Genomic DNA, 17,054 nt, shown 5'->3' with positions numbered 1-17,054 from the left:
ATGAAATTGAAAATTGTTCTTTCAAGTTCTGTAAATTGTGTTGGTATTTTGATGGGAATTACATTGAATCTGTAGCTGGCTTTTGGTGGGAGGGCCACTTTCACTATGTTAATCGTACCCATCCATGAGCAACCACTTTGGAAATCAACCACATTGGAAATCAATCTGGCGCTTTCTCAGAAAATTAAGAAAAGTGCTACCTCAAGATCCAGCTATACCACTTCTAGGCATATATCCAAAACATGCTCAAACTATACAACAAGGACATTTGCTCAATCATGTTCATAGCAGCTCTATTCGTAATAGCCAGAAGCTGGAAGCAACCTAGATATTCCTCGATGGAGGAATAGATACAGAAATTGTGGCACATTTATATAATGGAATATTACTCAGCTATTAAAAACAAGGAAATCAAGAAATCTGTAGGCAAATGATGGGAACTAGAAACGATCATCTTGAGTGAGGTAACCCAGAAGCAGAAAGACACACATGGTATACACTCATAAGTGGATATTTGCCATAAAATATAGGATAAACATACTAAAATCTATATTCCTAAAGAAGCTAAACAACAAGGAAGACCCTAGGGAAGATGCTCAATCCTCATTCAAAAGGACAAACATGACAGACATCAGAAGCAGAAGACAGGGAACAGGACAGGAGCCTACCACAGAGGGCCTCTGAAAGACTTACTGATCGAGGTGTCGAAGCAGAGGCTGAGACTCATAGCTAAACTGGACAGAGTGCAAGGAATCTTATGAAAGAATGGGGAGATAGAAAGACCTGGAGGGGACAGGAGCTTCACAAGAAGACCAACAAAGCCAAAAAACTGAGCCCTGGGGGCCGTGCAGAGACTGATAACCCAACCAAGGACAATGCATGGAGAGGACCTAAAACCATGGTTCAGATGAAGCCCATAGACTCAGTATCCAAGTGGGGTCCCTAGTACGAGGAGCAGGGCTTTCTCTGGCATGAACTCAGTGACAGGCTCTCTGATCACCTCCCCCTGGGGCGTATAGCCCTTCCAGGCCACAGATGAAGATAATGCAGCCAGTCCTGCTGAGACCTGATAGGCTAGGGTCAGATAGAAGGGGAGGAGGACCTCCTATATCAGTGGACCAGGGGAGATGCATAGGGGGAGAAGAAGGAGGGAAGGTGGGATTGGGAGGAGACAAGGGACAGGGCCATAGCCGGGATACAAATTGAATAAATTGTAATGATATGAAAATTTATAAATATATATATATATGAAAAACAAAAGCAAAAAAATGGGTGGAGAGTGGGGAGAAGTAGCTTAGTAGGTGAAGTACTTGTCTTGGAAATACAAGGACTTCCAATACCCAATTAAGAACTCGAGTATGGGGCTGGAGAGACAGCTCGGAGGTTAAGAGCACTGGCTGCTCTTAACAGAGGTCCTGAGTTCAATTCCCAGCAACCACATGGTGGCTCACAACCACCTATAATGATATCTGGTACCCTCTTTTGGCCTGCAGGCATACATGCAGGCAGAACACTTTATACATAATAAGTAAATAAATCGTAAAAAAAAAAAAAAAAAAAAGAAGCTGAGTATTGTGATACCATTCATATGTATTGTTAGGATGGTATGGACAGGCAGATCCCTGGGGTTCACTTTAGTCTATGTGGCAAATTGTCAGTGAGAGATCTTGATTCAAAAACTAAAGTAAGGGCTGAGAGGTGGTGGCTCCCACCTTTAATCCCAGCATTTAAGAGGTCAGATCTCTGAGTTTGAGGCCAGCCTGGTCCACAGAGCAGGTTCCAGGACAGCTGAGGGGAGATACAGAGAAATCCTGTCTCAAAAAAACAAAATAAACAAACAAAAACTGAAGTAAAATAGTATTTCTTAGAACAAGACCCAAACGGTCCTGTGGCCTACATCCACACACACAATGTTGGAGGTATCACAGATCCTGATTTCAAACTATACAACTAAGCTGTAGTAACAAAATAGCATGGTACTGTTATAAAACAGACCCATAGACCAAAATGGAATGGGGTAAAAACCCCAGAAATAATCCCAGGAAACTAAGACCACCTGATCAACCCCAACACAGGGAGGCAGAGGCATGCCCGACCGACAGATCCAGTTCCAGGACAACCAGGAATACTCAGAGAAACAAATGGGATTATGTGGAATTAAAAGGCTTCTGCACAGTAAACAATTACCAGGATATAAAGAAAGACTGTAAAATAAAGCAAAATCTTTGCCAGCTGTACATCTGGAAAGGAAATTAGTATCTACAATCTATAAAGGACTCAAAAAATTAAATTCAGAAAAAAATCACCCAAATTATAAATGAGCAAATGAACAGTACAGTTTTCAAATGAATAGGCTCATGAATAAACGAAATATTCAGCATCCTTGGCTCTTAATGCAAATACACTTATAGATTCCATTTCACTACAGTCAGAATATCTACTACAAAGAAACCAAAAAATGCTGGCAATGAGGAGACTATAAATTAATATATCCACTGAGGAATTCCATATATAGTCTTTAGTTTCTTCAAAAAACTAAAACTAAAAAAGCTGGGTGTGGTGGCACATGCCTGCAATCCCAGCACTCAGGGAGGCAGAGGCAGGTTTACATCTGTTAGTTCAAGGCCAGCCAGGGCTACAAAGAGATTCCAGGACAACCAAGGCAACTACACCAAGAAACCATGTCTCGAAAAACAAACAAAGAAAACAAAAACCTAAAACTAGTGTATGACCCAGTGACATCAGTCCTAGGTAGGAGCCTGAATCAGCTTACCACAAACACACATGCACGTTTACTACAGCCCTCTCCACTATAGCCAAGACTAAAAATCAACCCCTATGCCCATCATCAGATGGACAGATTTTAAAATGTGGAATATAGTATGCAACGGAATTTCATTCAGCCTTAAAGAAAACCAAAACTCTGGCATTTTCAGAAAAATGGATGGGACCAGAGCACATCATGTTAACTAAAATAAGCCAGATTCAGAAAAACAAGTCTATTTGCTTTGATATGAAGAACCCAAATTTAATAAGTTAAAAAGCATCAAAGGGGATATTTAACAACATACACAACAAATGAAAGCAGAAGAGGGGCTACTTAAGGGGAGAAGGGAAGCCATCAGAGAGGAAAAAGAGGACAAGAGATAGAAATAGTGGGAGTGAATATGACCAAAGTACAATATACACATATGAAAATGTCACAGTGAAATCATGCTGAGTCATGTTAAAATGATTCTATTTCAGTAAGTACAAACTTTTAAGGAGAGACAATGCACAAACATTTCAAAATAAAGACACACTAAGTAAGTAGGTAGGTAGGTAGGTAGGAAGATGGGTTGGGTGTGTGGGTACATGGAGAGAGAGAGAGAAAGTGAAAACTAGGACAGGTTTGGTAGATTTCAGGTTAAATCCAACAAATGCCTACCATCCTCAACAAAACCATTATCAAGGGAAAGTCATATGAGAAAAACACTTAAATTAAAGAATAATGAGTATCAATTAAAAACACATACAGTTTTCATTAGCATTGAAGCTTCTAAGAATGGCCTTCAGTTCCTGCAGCTTCTGGTTGGCTCTTGCATGTACACTGTCAATCAGGAGCTTTTCTATTGATAAGTGGTCAATCTGCACAAACAGCAACAACAAAATCCAATGCACAATTAAAACATTTTGACTATAAAAATGTGAGCACACACAACTGTGTCTTAAGGTACTTCTTTTCAGGATTGGAGATTAACCAGTATAAGCAAATTTAGATGATGTAAAAACATAACTTGAATGATTCTGAGCTTTTAATTATTTTATATAATATTGGAAGCATCAAAACTAAAATTTGTTTTTTGTTAAGTATAGGAGGCTGGGGATGTAGTTCAATTGGTCGAGTGCTCAACATGCAGAAAGCTGTGAATTTTATTCCCCAGCACTTCAAAAACTGGGGGGGGGGGGCATGACTATAACCCCAGCACTCAGGAGGTAGAGGCAGGAGGATCAGAAATTCAAGGTCATTCTCAGATATATAACAAGATTGAGGCCAGCCTATGTGACATAAGACTCTTTCTTGCAGGCCACTCAATCTATGTGAGTTGAGGCCATTCTGGTCTACATAGCAAGTTCCAGGCCAGCAATGGCTCCATAGTGAAACCCTGCCTCAAAACACAACCACAAAGTATTTCGGTAAATGTAAATCTAGAGTATATATATGTATCAGTCAGTAGTCACAAATTCTCGGATGCCAGACATTAAAAATTAAATGGTCCGATTTAAACTATACAACTTAAACTAGGCTGGGACCATAATTCAGCTTAAATACAACCCACAGCATTCCCCTACACACTAAAACTGAAAGAAGATATTATTATGTTCTATAGTACCAGATGTTAAAAAGACAAAATAAATATATGTATAACGCTGATCTAAAACAAGTTTCATGCAGGGTTTTAGAAATTATTACATATCTTAAAGAATTTATGCTAAAAGTTCTATATGTGCTGAACTATATTTAATCAAATCAATATTAAAATACACTGACAACCATTTACCTTCATGGCTCTTTCTACTAATTTAGAATCAGAAGCTGGCAAAGGAGGATCATGAAAAATCTGTAAAGGCTTGGAGACATCATTCTCATCGATTTTAATTGTAACCTTGTGAACAGACGCTGTGCCCGTTTTTCTCCCTAGAACCTGTTGACTGAAAGGGGCAGAGGGAGAATGACATATAAACACAGCTTTTTAACTTTTACAGTGAAATAGAAACATGCATTATGCTACTGAGTCAGAACCTTGAACATAACAGGCCCTCAGTGTTTGTGCAGGGAATACTGAAAAGACAATTCAGAATTTGCTCTATTACACTTTAAAAATAGCTAGTGAATTTAAAAATTAAATATATGCACACACACAACCCTGAAAACAGAAACTACCTTATAAGTAGTATCTGCTTCTGTTTTATTCACAGAACATTATAATGACATCAATTTCAAATAGGAATTAAATACCAATTTTTTCCAAATCAGTTTTCAAAGTTGCAATTTAAAATGGGAAACTAAGCCAGGCCTGGTGGCATACGCCTTTAAGTCCAGCACTGAGGGAGGCAGAAGCAGGTGGATCTCTTTGAGTTCAAGGCCAGCCTGGTCTACAAAGCAAGTCCAGGACAGCCAAGACTATACACAGAGAAACCCTGTCTCAAAAAATAAACAAATGAATGAATGAATGAATGAACGAATGAATGAATGGACATATAAACAGACAAACAAAGAGAAACTGTGATAAGAAGTGTTTTAAAAAGTGATGCTCAACAGTCTAACCTTTGGGGACTAGGGATATGGTGCCATTGGCAGAGTGCTTACTTTGCATGCATAAGGCCCTGGGTTTGATCACCAGCACCACCCAAAGTGCAATCTGAACTAATAGTCTTTGAAGAATCCAGCATGAGCCCACAGTAAGCTAATCTAACTTGAAAATATATATATAGTGAGCCTTAGTACAGATAAATGTCTACAGATCCAAAGCGTAATACTCTAACAGAGGTAGCAATTATGGATGTCCCGTGTGGTCTACAAGATAGTGTGACTTCACTAAATTAAAGTACAGTACTATGGGCACGTAGCTATTCATATGTGATAAACTAGTTGTACAAGGCAAAGAAGCCAAAAAGACAGGATTCACTTATCACACAGACCCACCAGAACCAATTTTACTTACTTCCAAACTGAGAGAGAGAGGCACTTTCCAGCATGGTATCTTTCCACCTGTACAAGATCTCCCCACCTCTCTCGGATTAACATTAGAGTCTGGGAATGCAACACTTCTAATTGAAGGGATAAGCAGAAACAATCTGATTGATCTTGTTAAGCAAAATATAGTATCTTAACCAAGCAGCTGATAAGCAAAGGTAAATGTCATTTAACAAGGAATCTATTCCCAAAAAGCTGGCTATGAAGAAATTCTCTAGAATCATCTTTGTCTAATGACTCATCCTCAATATGACAAAATCTGTGCTTTTCTGGATTATATTTCCAAATGACTCATCATAAGTAGTAGTAGAGCATGTGGCATAATTTTAGAAAAAAAGCTGATGATTTTGGCCTAAATAAACAAAGCTGGGGTCCAGGCCTGTCCCTTAATTCATCATTGTTCAGAAAAATACAAATTGATCAGATAATACATTTTTCAAACCAAAATGGTACCTACCCCTTTTTGGAAACAGGTTCTCATTATGTACTACAAACTGAATGAATTAGCTACGTAGTCCAGGCTGGCCTCAAAAGCAACATCTTGCGCCTCACCTGGCTCTCAGGTGCTGGGATTACAGGTATGTACCCACCTTACCCAGAAAACAGTGTTATTTCTAAGTAATCGCTTGAGGAGTTGCCTGCAAATTCAGTGGTAACACTTGAAATCTATCTTATAGATGTATCATTAATGTTCATACTGGGTGGTTCTCCATGTCTATTTATACCCAAAAATGGTTGGGTGTGGGAAGGACAGGCCAGACTACTACACTTCAGGACAAGGGATAAATAGAAAATGTAGAGAAAAGAGGGAGACATAAAATCCTTACAGTACATGTCTCAAATTTCAGAAGGATACGTAGGCAGTTGTACATGTCCTGAAGAGGTTTCTCATCAGCAAAGAGCCTAGACTGCACCAGTTGATGGATAAAGTCGATCTGTATGCTATGAACCAAAGCTCGCCCATCTTCCATTGGCAGAAGAAAAGAAGTCAGCATTATAGCATTAACTGAGACAGTGCATACTAAAAATAAAATTTAAATTTAAAAAAAAAAGGAACTGAGATTATCTTGAGAAAACTACAGATTATACACTGAAAAACGCTGCAATTTCTCCAATCAGTAAGTAATTATGCTTATCAAAAATTTGCTTCAAATTATAGAATAAACTGTTACAACTGTTACACACTTCCACAGAAATACTTCACTAATATAAGAATGGCAAAACCAATACTATGATGATTTACCTCCTGTTTCCTTATCCTCAACTAAAATTTCTAGCTTGAGAAGGCGCCACGGAACTTCTGGGTCATCGCCCATCACTGTCAAGGTTGCTTCAAATTCTCCTTCAACTCGAAACTTCACACGGCCATTTACTTTTAGAAAAGGAAGAAGTATATACATTGCTTTAAAACAATAAGCTTCTGGCTAATCTCCAAGTTTCAGTCTCATTTATGAGTCATTTTAAATAGACTCTAAGTTTTGTCCTAAGTGTTGAAATAAGTCAGCGGTTCAAGCATAGACAGCAGATAATGTCCAGGTCATTAAGTAGACAAAGGCAACTCCTCCTACATATAAATCAACAGCATAGCATATTCTCGAGGCTCAACTTTTGGGACCTCTTTTCTTTTCCAGCCTCAGGTATTCCCAACTAATTCTCCCCAGTGCAAATACCACTGTGTTTTTTGGGTACTAAAAAGAGAACTATTGTGGATGGCAAATCACAGGTTCAAACACCACAAAAGTCATCTACTTGTTCTCTGAACAAAACCCAAAAGCCCACTTAAGAAAATATTCTTATAAAAACAAGTCTTAAGTACATACCCACTGTAAGATTTGCTAGCTGTGGAGGAAGATCTGTCGTTACAAGCCTATGTCTAAGAATCTGATTAAGCTGATGAAGTGTGGCTTGTTTCTCGATTTTGGTAATTGGGTCTGGAGGAATAATTTTATCCTACAAAAAATAAAAAATACTTTTTAAATAATATACAAAAGATGTATATATCTTCATATATTTTCTTACTTTACTCAAGACAATCAAAACACTCATTTCATCCAGTAATGCAGACCATGCATTTGAGTACAAGTAATTCTCAACCACATTGCTAAAACCATGTTCTTCCTTGTGCTCCGTTTATAACACCAAGTTACTATCAATAGGTGATTTACTCTATTTCCTAAATGTATAGAATACAATAGCACCAATTCATTCAACTATCATAATACAGTTTTAAAGCACTTCCAAAATGCTACTGCTATGGAGTTATACTCACACCTGTGTGGAGAGCTCTCAGCAAAAAAACAAAAACATGTTTTCACCCCGGCCTTCACCGGGAGACAGAGATAGGCAGGATGTTTTGCCAAGTCCACTTTCTTTTGTTTGTGTGAGGATCACACCGACAGGTGGTTGAGGTAAACAAGTTTGACCTCTCAATGAACCCCTTCCTTGTATCAAGGTGCTTTGCTCTGACTATAAAAAGAAATTGTGGAATAAACCAGGTGTGACAGTTCTACTGGCAGCCCTCTCAAACTGATCTTGTGTGCAGTGTGTTATTTTATTTAATATCACTCCCCACTCAGGAACTGCCTTTGGGTTCTGGCACACCTGAAATAGACACTAGATTATATTTGCAAATCTGCTCACTCCCAACAAAGACAGGGAAAGGGAAGGAAATAAAGAAACAAAGACAAAAGAAAGGAGGAAAGAAAAGATTCCCCAGGTCAAAATCTACTCACAGTATGACCCCAATTTATTTCTAACTACCACATTTTTACTTGTAGAGAAAAAAAATGGACCTATATGAACTACTTGTTTTAAAAATGTGGTTTTTCCTATGCTACATAATCCAAATCCAAAACCTTCAACTTTTATAAGCATAGGGGCAAAACACTTACTCGGATGCAGGTTGGAAGACGTGGATAAGAGCCAGTAGTCAGTACATCAATGGCATACGGGATAGCAAAGCTAGGCAGGCGTGCATGGACCAGGGCATCTCTAGCTAAGGAGGCCAGGCGATCGGCAGTGTCCACAAACAAAATGGCTTGCTGATCCAAAAAGCTTGAGATCATCTTTAAAGCAAAGGGTAGATAAATAAGCTGCCTTGAAAATTACCTGCTTTTTTTTTTTTTATTAAATATCATTTACTCACTCTAAAACAAGCTTCAAAATAAATTAATATAGGTGGTTTCATATTTATTGGAAGATATAGCAATTTGTATTTAACATTAAAAATAGTAATTTTCTTTCATTTCTCCACTTTTGATATCACACATATAATACCAAATATCAAGAGTAAAAAAATATATTTTTTGACAGACTTCTAGTGTTGGCTAGCAAAGATGTAGGTAAAATCATGGACTCCTAGACTACCTTGATATAAATTTTAACTCTGTAATTTACTAGCCCTGTCCCCTTGGGCAAAGTAGACACTTACCTAACATTTGCTTTTCGAGACAGGGTTTCTCTGTATAGCCCTAGCTGTCCTGGAACTCTGCAGACCAGGCTGGCCTCAAACTCAAGAGGTCTACCTGCCTCTGCCTCCTGAGTGCTGGGATTGAAGGAGTGCACCACCACTACCCAGGGAAGCCAGAGGTTTTCAACAGTAAAATGGAGGTAATGATTCCCAATCTCATGACGTTGTTCTGAAAAATTAAGTACTACATACCTAAACTTCAGAATAGCGTCTAGAACACAGTAAATACTTAGCACATATCGCCCAGAATTAGATCCAGACCAACATTCTGCCCAATAGATAAATTCTACCAGTTTTCTAGTCAGTGCAGAAGTAGACAACCTCCTTCAAACCTTGACACCTGTTTAACATCAGTATCTAGCATTCCTTTCTCTCATGTCCTTCAAACAGGCTTCTGGTGAACAACTTAAATCACCCAGAATTAATACAATAGAATACCATATATAGACAGTGATCTAGTGATCTGTATCTTCTATTGTCTAATTTCTACAGGTATTTTGTTGCCTAATTTCTACAGCTCTAGAAAACAGAACCAAATAATTACTATCACCTTAAAGATGAGAAAACTAATTCTCAGGTGAAAACCTTTCCCCTCCAAAAAATAAAGCTTAATAATTACAAAAGCTAGAGCAAGAAGATTTGTTTTCTTCTTTTAGACTCAGTATATGTACTGACCCAAAAGAAATGCTACCTTTTGTAACTAATACAGTGTTCTATCAATTCCACCAACACTAACTTCTTACTCATAGCCACGATACTACTAAAACACAGTCTCAACTGCTTGAATTGGTTTTAACTCTGATTTAAGCTATTTTAAGAATCTTGTCATTCAGGTGAAAATGTTCATGAGACCAAAATAAGGGAAAAGATAAATAGACATCTCCTTCTGGGAAGATGGGAACAAAACTGAGATATCAGTTTATCCAGCCTGCACTACTCTGTGTAATAAAATGCAGACACAAAGTACACTGACATCAGTATATAAAATATTGCTTAGCATACAAAAATTTGCAAATTACAATTTCACAATTATATAAAAACAGAAACTTCTCCCTTAAGGAATTTCTTTTTAATTTTTTTTAGGATTATTTATTTATTATGTACACAGTGTTCTGCCTGCGTATGTGCCTGCATGCCAGCAGAGGGCATCAGATCTCAATATAAATGGTTGTGAACCATCATGTGGTTCCTAGGGATTAAACTCAGGACCGTTGGAAGAGCAACCAGTGCTCTTAACCTCTGAGCCATCTCTCCAGCCCTCTTTTTAAATTCTTAATTAATTAAATAAGCAGTGGTTCTCAACCTTCCTAATGCTGCTACCCTTTAATACAGTTTCTCATGTTGTGGTCATTATTTTTATTATTATTTCACAGCTGTAATTCTGCTCCTGTTGAGAACCATAATGTAAATATTTTGGGAGACAGAAGTCTTTCAAAGGGGTCACAATCCATATGTTGAAAACCACTGTTCTAAGGACTCATACAATTTTGAAGCTAAATGTTTCTTCCCCTTTCGTTCCTCTAGTGTTATATTTAAAGTCTCCTCGTATATAATGTCTTTCAGATATATCCTCCTCTTCCTTTTGGTCGTGACAATAAACAAATATTAGGCTTCCACAGAAACGCAGTATATATTATCACAAAGGAACATGATTATTGACATCACTAATAACATTGAAATCAACAGATATTAAAGCGAATGTTTGAAGTTAGCATATAACATTTAAAGTTATTTGTTTTGAGACAACATCTTGCCATGTAGTCTGTAACCTAGATCCGATGACCATCTATCTGTACACAGCCTCCTGGGTGCAAGGATCAGAGGCATGTGTTACCATGTCTAGCTTTCAAAGTTATTTTATACAAAATGAAATCAAAAGTTTAACTCACCGCACATTTTTCTACTTTGCCAGCATCGTTCGCCCATTTTACTAAAGCCAATAATCGAACAAAGAGTTGGCGTGTGCGGCTAGCAAACTGTACAATTTCTATTTTCCTATAAAAGAAAAAAGTTCTCATCTGAACCAGCATATTATATTTCACAATTTTATCTGAATAAAAAGATTTGTTTACAAACACAATAAAATTAACCTGAATATTTACATAAATATTAATTTCATCTCGTCTTTGTGTCCTCGTACCTTTTACCACAGAGCAATAAATCTAATACTTTTTCTACAGTGAATTATAATTCCGTTATAATTACCATTTTGGTTAGAGGATTTGAAATATACTCTTTACCAAAGCTTGAAACTATGTTTTTTTTTCTACAAAATCAAGGGCTATTTCCCAACTTACAATAAGGTAACTGAAAAAAAAAAATAAGAATTTCACTATGAAACTCTTTACTCCAATGAATTTTGATGGCAAAGCTGAATACATTACCTTGGACAAAGACAGTATACTGGTAAGTAACCGGTAGTTCTGTGCATATCCATTTTGATACTGTACTCAGTTCTTTTTCACCCAGCAATCACCAATATTTTTATCATCTCCTAAAGCTTTAAGAGCTTCATTAAATCCTTTCTACCCTCTATCTATTAGCTAGACCTCTTTCCTTCAGAACCACTACACAACTGACAGTCATACCTTTCATGGTTTAAGACACTGGAAAAAAAGAAAAGTTTAGCATGCCAGGACTAAGAGGAAGATCCAGGAGAATACCAACCTACCTCTAAGTGCAGTCAAAACTATTTATTAATTTAATGTGATTTTTAATGACCCATACATCAAACCAACATCTCTGCATCTTGCCAATGCCATCACTATGATGCAACAATGAATCCAAATAAGTTTCTGCTCAAGTCTATTGCTGACTGAATACTCAAAAGTCAAGCTGCTATTGAGAGTGTGTGAAGACCACATACAACCTGGAGGATTCCTTAACACCATGATTACTAGAAGCAGAGAAAATCCAAGGGTTCTTTGTCACTGTCTGTCAAGGATTTTCAAAGAAGACAAGCAAGACCTTGAAATCCAACACACGTGCTAAAAGTACATTAAGCTCTGACAGGGCTGGGGTCACAGCTCAGAATGGAAGGCACCACACACAAACACACAGCCTCCTGGACACCACCTACCTCAGGACTCGGAAGGTCAGGATTGTTTCTTTCTTGCCCACAAGCAACTAGATTTGTCTAGTAGTTTCTTTTCCCTAAATATGCTCCTCTATCAGAAAGATGTCTGTAGACTACTGTAACATGGTTTTCTGACACCTCAGTCTCAACTGATAGGTTGCATGAGTCAGCTCTTCAAAAGCCCAGTGTCCTTTCCTACCCCACGACAGTTTGTAAACTGGTGAGTTTTCAATACAATGCAGGTTAAATTTCAATTGTGTTTTCCAGCTCTATCTTTTTCATTCCTGTCTAGGTATACAAATAGGGCCTTTGGTGTCGCTAAGGGAGAGGTAGCCACTAAGGAGTACTACAAACCTCCCTAGTGACTTGGTCTTAAAAACCAACCCCAAGGCACATAGGTAGTATCGAGAAAGTAAAATCAAGTTACCCTTATGTTATAGTACCAATTTAAATAGCAATAACACGGTCTCCTTAAATCTTGCTCCTTTGGCCTACGAAACCTATGAGTCATAAGCCCTAAGCTTAAACTGAAACAAAAATATTTCAACTATAGAACAGCAAAAGCAGGAGACTAAAGTCAATGTGCTAAAAGTTATCTAACAGCATCATTACAGCAACTGGCAAATTAATAGGCAGGTGTCCAAAGCCAGTCTACTCAACTTCCATTAGAGACTATACAGTTACATTTCCCTATTCCTCCCAAGGACTTGCCTTGGTCAGTCATTTCAAAAGGCTTCAAGAACAAAGGTTCTACACCCAAGTAGCAAGAAGACAAGAATTGCATTCCCTGGTGCTGCCAACAAAATACACAGTCCTAGGCTTCTTTCCTCCTAAGTTCCTACGTCAATAGCTACATTCTCAAGAGTTTAAAAAAAAAATCAATAAGGAAACAGCTTTAAGACTTTTTTTTTCATACTCACCTTTCCACATCAGATTTCCTTGGCAATCTAAGAAGAGAAAAAAAAGTTGATTAAATATATATGCATGCCTTCATCAAAATGTGATAATAGCCTTTATTCTGACTACATTTCATATCTTCATATTTCAGAAAAACTGAACAAATAGTAACTACTGGCTCAAGCAGCTGCTAACTCCCTACACTTATACTTTAGCCAACAATATAGCTATAAAGTAAAAACTGAGAAAGCAACATTTCCTTACACTCAAAATACTTCAATAGATACTATGTGTATCTGGAACATTGAAAAAGCTCCTGGGGTGTGGTGGTGCATACCTTTTGACTCCAGCACTCAGGAGGCAGAAGCAGGACAATCGGTTTCAGTTTGAGACCAGTCTGGTATACATAGTGAGTTCCAGTATAACCAGAACTATAATGAGACCCTGTCTCTAATAAATAAATAAATATCCTGACTCCAGATTACATCAGCACACAGTATCAGAGTCAGAAAAAAAAATTATCTTTTAAGACCAAAATAGCTACAGGTGTAGGAGTAGCGCTTAGCTGTCACCTTCTCTGAACCCAGTGAGCACTTCAGTTCTTAGCAGCGATCCTATTATGTTGTGTTATAGTAGGCGAATCTGGAAGCTAGGGTACAATCAAGTTCTCCAGTAGTCATTGGCAGCAACCTTGTGTCAGCTTTCTCATTGATAAATTATACTACTCTTCTATTCATGCCTGGAAAAATCTTAAATCAGCTTTCTGAACCTCCACGCTCCAGTAACCTCTAGCTTCATGGTCCAAGACTCAACAGCTCTCAAGTCTGCCCAGAATTATCAGATCCCGAAGAATGCACCCAGCTGCTTAATGCTCTTTTCCCACCCCACCCCCCAACACACACACAAACCCCATATGTGCCTCACAAAATAGAAAAAAGGGTACAAGGAGGGGAAACTACTAAAGTGAGCTGTCTTATTCTCAGGGAAGACATTGGGATAGATGGAAGCTACAGATATGGTCAGAGCGACAGAGGAACTTTAGGTAAGGAACTGGGGTACAGAGTTAAGTGGTACAGCACCTGCATAGCACACACCAGGGTTCAATCACGAGGGGAGAGGTAGTGTTCCGGACACTGATGAACACCAAGCCAGATGGGGAGGAGGAGGGGTGTTAAACAGAAAGACCAGTATACCAGAAAGCCAAGTAGAAACGGAAAGCCCATTAGAAGGCTGCAAATAAGAACCATACCTGTAATGACAAGCACTTGGGAGGCTGAGACAAGAGGCTTGCCACAGGCCAGCCTAGGATACAAAGTAAGACCCTGTCTCAAAGACTGCAAAGAAAAGCAGCCCCTCAACAGTTCCTCTACATGAAAAAAAGCTCCTCAGGGTACTCCCTGAGGGGCCTCGTTCTCAAGAGGGAGGGGGAAAAATGAGGATTAGGGGGATGGGAACAGAGTAGAGCTTACGGGTAAAATAGGAAGGCAAAAACCATTGCTCCAGCTCCTACCTGCCCCAGAGACTCCTAAAGGATCAGCTCCCATTAGAAATGCTACCATTTCTAAGACAAAGGACAGGATTGGCTGCCTGCCTCCCTTTTCTCCTGACACTTCCACTTCTATTTTAAATTCCTTTATGAAAATTCACCACATGGGAGAAAAGCTCTAAGATGCAAATGGTGAAAGAGTCATAGAGCATATTTATGCTACACTTTAGTAGAAGTTCATGTGGCTGAAACCCTAGCATTTTCTGATCTTAAAGGAGGTTAAAAAGCAAAGAACAGAATATATGACCCAAAATAGTTAAGGCAGAAAGTATGTGCTGGAGGTGAACAAGCAGCAAAAGAAAAATCTAGAAATTTGGGGCTCAAACCAATCACCTAAATTGTTGAAACTATTTTGTATCTTTTGTGTTTCTGATAGACTCATTGTTGAAAAACTAAATACATATCCCTCAGGACTTCTACGTTAATACACTAATTCTGGCAGAAGGATGCAAAGTTCCATGCCAGCCTGATCTACAGAAGAGCAACAGTGTCTCAAAAACAAAATCAAGTAATTTTAGTTGGCACATATCAAATTGGAAAGTTGACTGTTTAATTGTATCAAGAGTAACAGTTGCTTTTCCCATAAGTATCCATGGTTTAAGAGAGACATTTCTGAAAATTAATTCATTCATGTACTAAATGATCAAGCATTTAGTTAAGCCCCAAGTACATGACAGACACTGTTCTTTTCATGGGGAGAGCAAAACAAATCAAAATACTTATTCTCCTGGAATTTCTAGTCCATGGTAGAGGCACAACATACTAATGATGTCACGAGCAGTAAGCACTGTAAGGAAAAAACCAGAGGAGAACAGATGCAAAGTACTGTTATATGGGCACTTAGAGAAAGAAAGAAAGTCTTTGATCTAAGTTATACATGAGCTAAGACCTAAAGGAAATGAGAAGGAAAACCACAGGTATTTTTGGAAAAGACATCATAAAATTGTAAACTGCGCCATGAACTATCAAGAAACAGCAAGGTTAGGGTAGGTAAATGGAACAGAATGAGACCATTGGCACATGAATTAAAGAGGCAGAGTAAACAAGGAACAGTTCTATCAAGGCCCTAAACATAAAAAGACCATGTCCTGATTTTTATAGCGAAGTCTCAGTGTATGTGAGTTGTCTGGCTTTTATTAATTACCTTATTTATTTTTAATGTGTGGTGCTGAAGAGCAGATGCCAGAACCTGGCAAGTGCTCTACCACTAGGCTACAGTCCTAGCCCAGTGTGTATTATTATTATTGAAACATAATGCCAGCCAGCCCAAGCTGACAGCAAATTCCCTACAGGCCATTCTTTAACTTCTGATCCTCCTGCCTTGACCTCTGAAGTACTGGGGGTACACTGTACAACACTATACTTACAGCATTGTGTGTGTGTGTGTGTGTGTGTGTATGTGTGTGTGTGTTCAAGGGTATCCTGGCTTAGACCACAAATTTTATGATCACTAATACTCTAAAAACTTTTTTTCTGTGTGGTTTTTGTTGTATTTGGGGCAGGGTGGAGGGAAGGTTGGTGCTGTCTGAGGGTTTGGGATGGGGCAATGTAGCCCTTGCTCTCCTAGAATTGGCTATACAGGCTGGCCTCAAACTGAAGAGACCCACTTACTTCTGCAAGGATTAAAGCCATGCACCATCATGTCTGACTGAGGATTAGGAGGGCGGGGACAGAGAAGACTTAAGGGAGTATTTTGGGATATAGGGTCTCACTATGTAGTTTGAGACTGGTCTAAAGCTTGTGATCTCTTGCTTTAGCTTCACGAACACTGAGACCACAAGCATAGATCCCATAGATCCACTACTAAAGGCAGCTCCTGAGTTAAGATTTTTTGAATTTTATTATTTTATTTATTTATTTCAATTTATTCACTTTGTATCGCTGCTACAGCCCCCTCCCTCATCTCCTCCCAGTCCCACCCTCCCTCCCTCTTCTCCCCTCTGAGTTAGATATTGAATTGTATGGATCTAGACACAGGATGTGGAATTTAGCTGAGGTCTGTGCTCGAGATATGTATACAAATACAAATGCTGCAGGACTAAAAAACTGTATTATTCCCCATCACTAAAACAGATGCTTCTCCATAAACCAAGCCCTAAAATTAAAAATAGAACACAACTCAATAAATTTCCACAAATCCTACAAATATTGTAGAAACACAGAAAATTACTACAAATATAGAAAAAACAAATCACATGATCCATGATCAGTGTTTTTAACCACAGCTATGCACAGGACATATATGAAATATTCTCTTCAATTCATATGAACTCCTAAAATATATCACTACAAGAATTTCGAAGCATGACAGCTATTTCTCTCAGAAGCC

General features: G+C 38.4%; 1 protein-coding gene across 2 annotated transcripts in view; it reads right to left on the bottom strand.

Annotated features, from left to right (window-relative positions):
• The window catches only part of Med14 (mediator complex subunit 14), a 90,447-nt gene that overhangs the window by 71,836 nt on the left and 1,557 nt on the right, over positions 1-17,054 (bottom strand). For both annotated transcript variants that reach the window (XM_055599528.1, XM_055599529.1), the window contains exons 2-10: positions 13,203-13,229; positions 11,096-11,201; positions 8,629-8,802; positions 7,558-7,687; positions 6,981-7,109; positions 6,594-6,701; positions 5,706-5,838; positions 4,542-4,692; positions 3,516-3,627 (exon numbers count right to left, since the gene is read on the bottom strand). In XM_055599528.1, coding sequence (XP_055455503.1) covers positions 3,516-3,627; positions 4,542-4,692; positions 5,706-5,838; positions 6,594-6,701; positions 6,981-7,109; positions 7,558-7,687; positions 8,629-8,802; positions 11,096-11,201; positions 13,203-13,229 — 1,070 coding nt within the window. The remainder of the gene's footprint in view (positions 1-3,515; positions 3,628-4,541; positions 4,693-5,705; positions 5,839-6,593; positions 6,702-6,980; positions 7,110-7,557; positions 7,688-8,628; positions 8,803-11,095; positions 11,202-13,202; positions 13,230-17,054) is intronic.

Source organism: Psammomys obesus, unplaced genomic scaffold, assembly GCF_907164565.1.
Source record: "Psammomys obesus unplaced genomic scaffold, mPsaObe1.curated_primary_1811, whole genome shotgun sequence".
Lineage (NCBI taxonomy): Eukaryota > Metazoa > Chordata > Mammalia > Rodentia > Muridae > Psammomys > Psammomys obesus.
The sequence above is the reverse complement of the archived record's forward strand: the minus strand, read 5'-3'. Positions and strand labels throughout refer to the sequence as shown.